This window comes from Opisthorchis viverrini, assembly GCF_000715545.1.
Source record: "Opisthorchis viverrini unplaced genomic scaffold opera_v5_231, whole genome shotgun sequence".
NCBI lineage: Eukaryota > Metazoa > Platyhelminthes > Trematoda > Opisthorchiida > Opisthorchiidae > Opisthorchis > Opisthorchis viverrini.
This window is the reverse complement of record NW_008751889.1, coordinates 114,064-125,916: the sequence shown is the minus strand read 5'-3', so window position 1 is coordinate 125,916 and position 11,853 is coordinate 114,064. Positions and strand designations below refer to the sequence as shown.

The following is an 11,853-nucleotide window of genomic DNA, read 5'->3' as shown; positions in this document are numbered from 1 at the left end:
AAGCCACATGTTCTTGGGGAAGGAGGTTGCGGGTGATTTCCCATTTCGACAAGGATCGTTTGGGCACCAATGGGATTGAGGTAGCACCCATTACGAGCCCTACCAATGATAACTCAAGTACACAACGGCAAGCCACTCCGTTTAAGAAGTGAGAACATGCTCACCTAACAGAAGGATCACTCGTTATGCCCAGTAAGCGCTCCACCTGGTTGCAAGCTGAATCATTTGATACACAACGAGGAAGTATGACAGTCCAGTAAATAGGACTCTGGAAGAAGATGCCTCGGAGAGCGAATGTGGGATGAATACACCTAGAAGAAGGAATCGTTTTGTGTAGCGATACGAAATCACGCAGGAGTATGACAGAAGTTGAGTAGTACTTCAGTCGCACAGCAGACATGATGTATTTTTTGTTGATAAAGTCTGCTGCATTTCCGAGCGTCATTATTTTCAGTAGTACGTCATAATACGCAAGATTAGGATTCTAAAATCCCACAGCAGAAGTATACACGGATGCATAGAACTGTATATGAAAAAGAATTAACTAAGATAAGAGCATTTAGAATCAATGTGGAAAAAAAGAACCTTTACCGTTTCTAAACATAATTTGTTTCACCCCATGTTCTCGAACTGTGTGCAGCTCTCTTTTCCAAAATGCTGGCTCACCTCCTAGCTGTTGTTGAGTTCATTTCGGTTACTTATGAAGCAAGAAATATGATTTTTGAGCTTTACTTATATCTATGGAGGTTAATTAAGGAAGTGAGAGCAGTTAGCGGATAAAATAGCAATAAAAGCATCCTTTTTTGGCCAGGGGCCATGCCACCTGAAGGAAGCACGAGGCTGAGATACTGCCCAGGCCTAGTCTGGAGCAGTAGGAATTCAGGCTTGATTCGAGCCCCGGACCTTTCTGTCATCAAGGTTGTGCCCTAACCACCTAGCCCGCTCGAGGTCATTAAGTGCATAGAGCCATAATGAACTTCCTATTTGGTTAACCTCTGCTCTGCTTTGTATCTCGTCACACCAATCTCTGCCATAGTTACAAGTTGCGGTACCTCCTGAAATAAGTCATTCCGAAGAGATGCCACCTCAGCAATGTTACCTGAAATAAGTCATTCCGAAGAGATGCCACTAATTTCTGGAGACCTCAGCAATGTTATCTACAGGTTAAGCTGTTGTCCTCCGAAAAGCATGCATCACCAAAGGGCAGAATTTGCCATTCTTTGTCGTGATTAGCCTCGATCAATAACTGAATGACTTCAAATGAACGTAAGTGGGCCTCATCTGTTCACCCGTCCCCACTTGACCTTGATAACTTTGCTCCAGCAAATGAACATAACCATGGTTTGAAAGATGCTCTTCCTGCAGCTTCTCCGGACCTATTCCTTCGGGTGGGCATCGAGTCCAAGGAATTCGGTTGACTGCGTCTGCGGCTCAGCGCAGGCCATTTAGGGCATTATTCCCATGCCTATGAGTTGGCAGATATGGAGGTGAAAGACCCATTTTGGACCGGTGATAACTTTGGTCCATGTCCATATTTTTGTGCAAGAGAGTCCGACAACCGAAAAATCCGTGAGCTGAGCAGTGATTTGGTTAACTGAAGTGCTTGGGTTATGATGCAATACGCTCGTTTGCCGTGATAACCCTTTAAATAAGGATGATTGATCGTTAGGTGACCCGATACAGGAATCGATCGCGATAGTCCTGTCTGATCCACAGACAAAAGCCTAGTCCGTAAAAAGTCGCCTATTTGGTTACTGTCAAAATGACCATCCAAAGAGAAATTTTTGCCAATTCCTGAACCTCACTAATCTTGATTCTTGATTTCATGATATAAAAACCTACTGACTTGGTTTAGCGCTCACTTTGATTCCCAATCTTCTAAGAAGTCTCCCTAAATTCCCACTTTTTATCACATATGACCTTAGAGCACTCAGTGTAATGCTCAAGTGTGAAGTAAGGGGTCTTTTTATGTACTCAACTATCGCTATCTGGTCATTTATGAACCGTCCCAGTGGGTTAATTGAAGGCGAGGTTACCTTTCGAATTGGGAAGGCTACGGCAACCTTTGCCAACAGCCGATACCTATGGCAATGGCGTGAAGTCATTTTGTCTATCAAAGGCAAAGTATGCATTGCCTCAATGCCATGCATACTGCTTTATGGATCAGAAATATGGCTTTTACGCTCAGTGGATGTCCAAAAATTCTAAGCATTTGATCATCGGTGTATCCAGTGGGTAGGCTACTCACGTTTCACGGGCTCTACTGGTTAGAAGGTTAGAAGACAGTCTACCACACAGAACATGTTTTGCTCAGACGCGTACTGAGTGGAACCGACCGAGAAGCGGACAGTTTGTTACCTTGTACTGGATGCCCAGGAGATTTAAACATTCAGGAACAATAAATTTGTGGTTCAGAATTGGTACTGGCTACATCCGTGAGTATCGCGCACGTAAAAAAATCGTTCAGCTGTAGCAACTTTTCGGTCCCTAACTGCCATGCCACCCAAAGGTTGCACGAGGGCTGGGATACTGCCAGGTTGCCCAGGTCTATGTAGGGGAAGTCGAGAGGCAAAGGTGGGGTTCGAACCCCGGACTTTCGGGTCGGTAAATTCGACCTCTAACTAAAGAGCCATCGTGCGTTTCGAACTGTCTTAACAAGCAACGTGAGTTCCGTGCGTACCAAATCATTGATCCATTGAACAGCTGCCTTAGTAAATTCGACCTCTAACTAAAGAGCCATCTTGAGTTTCGAACTGTCTTGACAAGCAACGTGAGTTCTGTGCATGCACTGATCCATTGAACAGCTGCCTTGTGTTTTATATTTAAAAAAGGACTGTACTGTGTTGAACAGGGATGAATAAACTAGGAGTACACCTGGTGGCCTTGAGAGCTTGTCTTATACTCTGCCAGATTTACTGTAAAATAAAGTCCACAGGGCTTGTTTGGCAGTTGAAGTGGACGTGCGCAAAACCGCTCACCAGAGAGCCCCGAGACACAGCGAATATTTCCAAAGGCACACATTGATTCCTAACCAATGAAACCACCCACGAAAGAAGTGACGGGCTCGGTGCTCTCAACGTTCACGGAGTCGCTTTTTCTCGATCATTGTTTTACGGTACCTTAAGGAAACAGGTAAGACTGCGAAGATGCGACCCGGAATGTTCTCCTCAGATTCATGTGCAACGAATCTGCTGCTTAGCTCATACTCCAAGGTCGAAATGGTGGACAAGACGTCGATACGCTATACCTGGGCTTTTCTAAAGCCCCGTCTGGGCGGTTTTAGGCTGGAATTGAAGCAATACATTCTGTAATCAAGGACAGCGCAAGTATGACCAAACAGTGCACTTAGAGACATTTTGGAGGCACCCTTCGGTGTGTCGGAAGGCTCCATACTCAATTCACAGCCGTTTCGAACCACCCAGAAAGATTTTCCACAGTGCGCTGGGACCAGCTTCATGTTGTCTAAATCTGGTGGATATGGCAGTCGAAGAACAACCTTCCTCAGCCATAGAATCGCCGAAACACAATCCATCGTCGGTCTAAACATAACCATCTATCGGTTACCGAATACAAATATATCGCTAGGCGCAGCAGCCATATAAATTAGGCGATTAACTCCTTCGGGAGGAACTAGACGCAACATTGACCTGGGAGTGATCGTGCTGTTGGACTTTGGCTGTTCATTACACTTCCTGAAGACATCTCAAAAGCCTACTGCCCAGATGGGATACTAAGGTATCTCCTGGAAGGATCTGGTCCTCCATTGCTTCATAGAAAATCCAATGTCACACTGGACCGCATCTTGTGAATGCATTATTGGTTTGTACTGGATCAAGAAATACTCACCCGTTCTCTGCATCCATACACGAGCTGACTGCTTTGTTCGTTGGAAATAGATTCGCTCACTTACGGAAACCCACAGTGCGAATAGCTCTTATGCTATCACATCCCTTCTAGAACCGATTATCAATGCATAACTCAGACCTTCGGGGACATCGCTTGAATATGACATGTCAAGTTACTAGATTCAAATGTCAAAAGTATCCGTTTTTAATTCAAAGTATGCATTTCACGAAATCTCGACCGGCCAACTTCAATCTATCTTCTACAGTGTGTACGTCGTCAAAGGTTGCCTTGATGAGTGTCCCCAGCAGTTACACCATCAGAGTATCTGAACAACCCCTCAGAGCAATCCACTTTCCATCCTTTTGTTAACCGACCAAACGAATGATGGGCTGTCTCGCTTCAGCCGGTGAAGGTGCTACACAGGTGACAAATTAGACCATGAAGACAGGTAAACATAGTCCTGCATAAAACCATTATTGTTAATCCACCTTTCAGCCAAGAATGTCATTTCTATCAAAGAAACCTACGGGGCCCGAAATTTCAAAAACACATTAAAATTCGAGCTCTGGCTATTTGTCCGATAATTTCTCTTCACAGCCCAACTCTGATGGAAAATCTTGAGCGTTTATGTATGTAAATTTAGCTTCTTCTGTCAACTGCTTTTCGGACAGATCGGGTTTCAATTCCTAGTTTCCATGATTCTCGTGAAACCATTTGATTTTGTTTGCTTCTCACAAGCCAGGAATCGCATACCAGTTTCGTTATATGAGGTGTGACATAGGTGTTTTTTGTTAGTTATTGACCAGCCACATTCATTGGATGGTTTGGGACTAGACGTCACGAGATTTTGGAAGCCAAATGTACGGAAGCCTTTGCTTACCTGAGATTCGGTGACTTGAGATCAAGCCGTGAATGATTACCAGTTTGACACAGATAGTTCACCGATGGTCTCTAGATTTCACGTTCAGATCAAAGCTGCTTTCAGGTAGGGCCGTCAAACCTACTTTATATGCTATCCATGAGCGCGAGGGGGAGCGTTTGATTTTTGGAGGACTATGCTGGTTTGACTGTTCGGAATGCCTATAACGGAAGCCCAGCATGTCACTTCAAGAAGGCATATGGTGGCTGGCACCGGTTCCAACAGCTAAAGCAACTTGTGTTGAAGTCCCGAGTTTGCGTAACTTGAAACCTCGGGATTTCAATGAACATCCACATGGGCAATCTCTTAGTTCAGGAAATATGTTTTGTCCCGTGACAATAATTATCTTGTTGCTTATATAGATACTAAATGAAACATTATTGTTGACTAGAGCTGACATACTACTCACAAGGTCGCTGAAAACTCCTATTATTTTCTATTTAAGGCAGGACGTTGTCCGCCTGGCAACCATTGCACTCACCACGGACGAGACGAATAAGGAATACATCAATTCTGTTGCAATGGTTGTCCGTCTGTCCTGGTGAGTTCACATCAAAGTGGGGGAGCACTGGATTCAGCGGCTCGGTGACCGCCAGGGTCCTGTTGGTCGATTGACCTGCCTCTCGGGTATTCCCAGTAGGGAGCGCCACAGACAGTTGAAACCTACTGGAGAACTTTTGTTTAGCCGTAGGTAGGTGGTCGTGTAGAATTCACGCTAACATCGCCCTCGTTTGAGCAGCCATCCTCCTGTCGTGGCACAATCATTCTGATAAGTGAATATCAAAGTGTGGGAGCACTGGACTCAAGTTTTGCTCTTGTTGAAGTTCATCAGAGGGAGATCACAGAGGTCGCCAGAAGCATCGCATCCAAGTTAACTTTGAACTGGTAATGATTTCTTGACCTAAAGGGTATGCATTCACTCACAAAGCAGGTCTGTGATCCACTTCACTGAGAGGTATTCCGTACCTCAACACTAGTGTTTTCATTGAAGCATACAGGAAATATTATGAAATGCTTGTGAAAATCTAAACGTCAATTCTTATAACCCTGTCGGTTTGTTTGATGCAATTCTTTCAGGTTCTTCGTGACATTTGAAAACCATGCTAAGAAAAACACAACATGAGATGAGGAAACCTCCATTTTCTGGTAAAATCAATCGACAAACTGGAATCATTTGATCCACAAATCAGTAGTATAACAACATTAGTACAACAAATCGATAGCAACAAAAAAGGTTACAGTGCTGATTAGAACGGATGTGGATTCAATTGTTCGAGAATGTGTTCCAGAGAAGGGGAGCCAGTCGGCGGTAATACACATGCTCAAAAGAAGGAACCCAATCTGACTGTTCCAAACAAAGGAGTATAAGCTTTATGCCTTTCGCAACACGGCTACTGGGATCATGAACCTAAGCATCAAAATTACGATTGAAGAGAGATCAATGGAAGTGAATTATGCAGATATCACTTTGTTGTTTAGGGATTGTTTTTTTTGCGCAAAGTACTTTACCAGAGGCGATTCCACTTTTCGACGTGCACTTTTCAAACTGAGTTGATCAGTTGACATGTTTTTCACAACTGCATCGGACGCGGCTGCACTCTAACGGGTGAAGTCAGCGGCGGATGACGAAGGTGCGAACAGCATTGGCGAACTTACCATGTTCGGCATGTCAGAAATGACATCCTGCTGGTCCTTTTTGATGGTGACTCCTTCACTTGTCGGCATCGCATCGCCAACAAAAGCTTGAAACCTATGCTCAGACACTGACAGGTTGAAACCCAAAATTATTTAATGGAGAATATATTGAGGGTATTATATCTAATGGATTTTCCAACCTTATTTTTCTTTTGATGAAGATCAACTACCAACTGGATTAATCTAAAAGTGCCAACTATTTCGATCAGACTAAGACCACCGATCTTTCCTAGAAAACAACCTGGTTTCCGACGAATACTCTAATTTGCACACGAATTTGGCTTTCTTGTGCAAATGAGAGCATTTGTTGAAATCTGTCCAATTTGGATCCTACTATAAGATAGGGATGACAGAAACTCGAGGGTTGGTGACTCCCGAGAATAGCGAACCGGGTTATGGGTTACCAGGTTGAGCAATTTTGTGAGTAGTGTGTTGTGTCTACACAGTAATGCGTTATGTCATCTGAAACAAAGGGACTAGAAACTTCCTACTGTAACTATACTTCTGTCATGAAACATCTGTTATAAATTACTTGGTTTCTCAATAGGGGATTGAACACCGCTATCACTCGATACTCTGCAGTGGGCTACCACATCAGCTCTGGAAAAGCCAAGAGATTCATGGAATAATGATTGTGAACCGGTGTTCCAGATTTAAACCTGAATAACGGGCGACTGTTTGTAACAAGGGACTCGGAACTCCAAATATCGATTTCAACAGTGTTTTATTTGGTTATGAACGGCAGCCAAGACCAGTCCCATGCATGAACAGGTGTGAGGACATAAGGCGGCCATATTTCAGGTCCATATATCGAGCGCGAAAAAGCGTGGAGTTTGCTGAGTGAAACCATAGAATCTCGGAAATTTGAGTTTGGATAACACAGCCAACTGGACTTCACTATCAATAAAATCGAGATTCGAACTCCAGCCGTCCACGTTACAATCACATCATTCCTCCTTGCCGACATCCATAATTCGTTATCGACCGGTTCAGCTTTGAGGTGAGTCCAACCGTTAATACGAGGTATCAGGGGGTACAGAAAGCTGCCGAATGAGCTTTAGTCACACACATCCTGGAACACCAGAAATCCTTGTCATATTTATGTGATTAAAGCAATCAACTTAGAAAATTTGGTTTGGCAGTGGAGATTCGGTGGAAATTTCCACCGCTTAAGCTGTCCACAACAAAAAGAATCAACCAGTAACTCATCACTGAGGTAAACAAACAAGCGAGCCGGAAGTATAAATACACAAATATCAACTGGAAGATACTCTCTCGAGCACATACGGTTCCTCGATTGATTGATAGGATAGTGACGCAGTATGATGTAGCCAACGTCTCTCGAAACACGCAGCTTGTCAGTTTGATGTTCCAGGTCCGGAGTCCGAAGAGTTAATCAAGAGCGTTTCTAGAAGGCACACACACAAGTAATGTCGTAGGCGCAGGTAGAGTCAACGGCTTAAGGTCAAATCTGCGGATCCGTATGGTTGTTGAGTTACTGAGTTTTACTGGGGCCTCTCGAGCACATACGGTTCCTCGATTGATTGATAGGATAGTGACGCAGTATGATGTAGCCAACGTCTCTCGAAACACGCAGCTTGTCAGTTTGATGTTCCAGGTCCGGAGTCCGAAGAGTTAATCAAGAGCGTTTCTAGAAGGCACACACACAAGTAATGTCGTAGGCGCAGGTAGAGTCAACGGCTTAAGGTAAAATCTGCGGATCCGTATGGTTGTTGAGTTACTGAGTTTTACTGGGGTCAGGACCGTAGTAACTAGCTGACCCGAAAATGACACAATGAGCAGAAGTTTGCGGTTTGATCTACAGCCCCTAATCAATCAAATAACCACTTGGTAACGGTAACTACCAGTCTTTCATGCTCTTTGTGTAATTCTTATTCTTCCACTGCTGAAGAAGGTCGCTCGAGGCGGCCGAAAAGTCGAACAATTTACGTGGAAACATTTTCACAGTCTCACCATCACCGACAGCATGTGCTTCACTGCCGTACTGGTACGAGGGGTGGGCAACTGCCAGAACGCCCACATCTAGACAGGAGGACGATTAGAGTCTTCAACCAAAGCCTTTGGCTCATCAGCCTAACCGCAAGGCAGTGGTGTTTGGCGGGAAATACAGATTACCAGATTACCATTTCTACGGAGCAAGTTGCCACATGTTCCAACCCCCAACCTGCAGGACCAGGAGACTGTGTTCGCCAGACCTCTAACCATTGACCAACCTGGTATGAGAGACTCTGTGAGTGTCACGAGGACATTCCCCAGTATAGCACAATGAATTCTTGAGGTGCGCAAGCCATTACACCACGGTAAGGTCCAGTCTCTTTGTGACAGTCACGGTCTCAGAGTTTTAGGATAGCTCCAGTCTCCAATCACGGGAAACTGCGGTAACACGAGTGTTCAAGGTGTAAAAGTTTGAGTAGTCACTTACGTCCTATTGTTAACACACGAAAGCTGGTTCCACCGCCTTAGACAGTTATATGGTGATGGATGGTTGGTAAACTGGTTGTCAGAAGATGTTTGTACGAGTCGGATAGCGCTAGTGACCGAGATAATGGACAATGATGTCTAGACCACAACAATGGAAGGAGACGGAGACAGAAAATGTTTGCACGTGGTCACGTTGGTTGGTACAGTGTCTTTCCGCTAGACCTGAGCCATGGTAACGTTATGCGTAATAGTGTATTGGTTAGAGACTGGAAAAATATAATATCCTGCAAAGTTACACTTCTATCAGTCGAGAAAGGTAGTGGATTCTGGACTTATTTTACCATTTATTACGCTTAGCTGTAACACCCTTCCGGTGCCTAGCTGCCATGCTACTCGAAGGAAGCACAAGAGCTGGGATACTTCCAGGTTGACCAAGTTTAGACAGGGGAAGTCGAGAGGCAGAGTTCGGGTTCGAACGGACCTTCCGGTCAGTAAATTCGCGCTCTAACCACTTGAGCCATCTTGCCCCTTCAGGACCTATAGAAAATAAGAAAACTGAATCAATCTAAATAGAGGACACATGGATATTAATAGCATCCAGTTGACTTTCTTGAAGAGTGACAGCCCATCCGTTTGTTTCGAAGTATTTTGAGGTAACTTCCCGTTTTTCTGATGGCTGGTATAAACAGTACATTCATACTTCACATTGTGGTGGGCCGACGGAGACCAATTCCGACTTTGTATTAGGTTTCTATGCAACTTGTCAGGTAATGCACTGGTACTGGCACAAATAATGAGGACTGTCCTTGGGGAACGGAAACGCCGGAATCTGGTGCTAAGTACCATAAGAATGAAGGTCAAAGGTTTCGTCGATGTACATTAATTAGCTCGAAAATTTGACAACATTATCTCTTCGAAATCCACTCACGGAAACCTAAAGATGAGAAGTCTTCCTCACAGGTGACTTCATTCAGTGATTCCATTTTCTCGCTGATCTATTTTGGCGAAGTAGATCCCGGCGTGGTCTTTCACAGGCTATCTGCCCTGCCCCCTCGCTATCCTTAAGCAAAATCGCTTTCTATGTAGGACAGGATGTCACAACCACCCGGTGATACTCGTAGAAGTCCTTGTATTGAGACCCACACTTAAACACTGACATGACATTGCTCCGCAACCAAAGCACCTGACCTGTTTGAATACTTCTACCTCAATGCTAGGATGCAGCTGAATTTCGTAACTTATGCTTTTTTAGTATAATTTCTTGACCTTGTAATCGTCCAAACATTGTCATCACTGACAGCAATACACCAGTGATACCCAGTCACGCTTAACTGCCATTAAACCAGGAGGAAAGAATGGATAGAAGAGGGGAGGGTGGGTTGCTGGTGTGAAGAAGCTCCATGTCCCTAAGGCAAACCTATTAACCTGAGCAGCATTAAAATAAGCACATCTAAGCATCATGCCGAAGTAAGGTGCCATCGGCTGGGTTGATCCAGGGTCCCTTGCGAAACGCACTCGACATAGGCGCAACACACGACCATCGGCAAACTGTAGCTAGAGAGTCCGGCTAGAAGATGGCAGTATGTGTGCAGCTGACATCCGCTGTGCACCATGTCCTGCAAGCCGCCGAGTCATGCGGGTCCCAGCCAAGAAGGCGTGAAGGGCCTACCACACTCGGCATGACTGTAACCGCGTTTATTTCACGTTGTCAGATAGTCCAAAACGTGTGTTATGATCAATAAAAGCGTGAAATGGAACACACACGCACATACACTACCCACATTAGGCTTTGTTAGAAGCAGTCACCAGTGTGAACTTTCCTATTCTGCAACTCTACTCTTCTTCACAAGCTCCGCAGAACAAAGAAGGGTGATATGGGAACTTGGTTGCTTTTTCTTCCATACAATTCAACAAGGCGTTTCCGAGCACATGTGGTGAAATTCGGTGATCAAACTATGTGTGTTCTCTAAGGTGGGCTGGCAATATGTACAAATTTGTACGGAGGTTAAGTATCAGGTCCCACTATTAACGTATTGCTGTCGATGATGATGGCGAACATGATGTGACGCTTTGTGTGCATCCGTGGCACATCGAACTATGCTGGTTGTTATCTATGCGATAATCACAAAGTCCCTCATACCAGGTTGATCAACGATCAGTCTGACCAACAAGGCCTCCGGGTTGGTGGTTGGGACATACGTGGTGAACTGTTCTATAAAGCTAGTAATGCCCTTGCATTTCCCGCCACCTTGCAATTGGGCTTTTGAGCCAAAGATTTTGGTCTAGAACCCTAATCGTCCTTCTATGTCTGAACTCTCTGGTAGTATCCTAACTCACACGCATAAACATGACACTTACAACTAACAATAATCTCATGCCACAGCGATCGTTGCGTGGTGTCACCAACTGGGTTGGTTGCGCACCTCTGGTGATGCGGAGGCCACTGCAACAGATATACTGAGATGGGTATTGTACTGAACTATCGAGAGGAGGCGTGAATATATACTGATTGATAGTCATCTCTGTGCGGCTGTCTATGAAAGGATCTGGAGAAAGTTAGATCCATTACAACTTGTTTATTATGTCTGTTTATGCCCCAACTGACTATAGCCCTGAATGTGCCAAAGACAGTTTCTATGAAACTCCAGATGCTCTTATACAACGAGCTAAAAGCTCGGACGTCGTTAAAGGTTGTTGTCGAAATGAACGCCCAGGTGGTTTGACTAAGCGCTGCAGTAGTCCAACTGGGTCGTCTACTTGGGCTTGACATGAGACGCATGGACAACGGAAATCGCCTAATTCACATGCATGTCGATCACAGACTGCTCCTTTGCAGTAGTCAGTCCCGAAACAGCGGAAATGTCCTGGTAACGTGGAGACCATCAATAAAACCCACCGAGAATACAAGGCGAGTGGCACTGATAGCACCCAAACGTTTTGTAACCTCCTTC

At 44.7% G+C, this 11,853-nt stretch overlaps 2 protein-coding genes across 2 annotated transcripts in view; one reads left to right on the top strand and one right to left on the bottom strand.

Annotated features, from left to right (window-relative positions):
* Nucleotides 1–2,390: 2,390 nt before the first annotated feature.
* T265_14650 (hypothetical protein) overlaps nucleotides 2,391–11,853 on the bottom strand; it is a gene marked incomplete at both ends in the record, with an annotated part of 12,873 nt that continues 3,410 nt past the window's right edge. The window contains 2 exons of the mRNA XM_009174613.1: nucleotides 2,391–2,615; nucleotides 9,244–9,439. Of these exons, the coding sequence (XP_009172877.1) occupies nucleotides 2,393–2,615; nucleotides 9,244–9,439 (419 nt within the window). The remainder of the gene's footprint in view (nucleotides 2,616–9,243; nucleotides 9,440–11,853) is intronic.
* T265_08705 (hypothetical protein) lies at nucleotides 2,497–8,689 on the top strand (the record flags this gene model as incomplete). Its single annotated transcript, XM_009174585.1, has 2 exons — nucleotides 2,497–2,604; nucleotides 8,447–8,689. The coding sequence occupies 2 exons, from the start codon at nucleotides 2,497–2,499 to the stop codon at nucleotides 8,687–8,689; spliced, it is 351 nt and encodes a 116-aa protein (XP_009172849.1).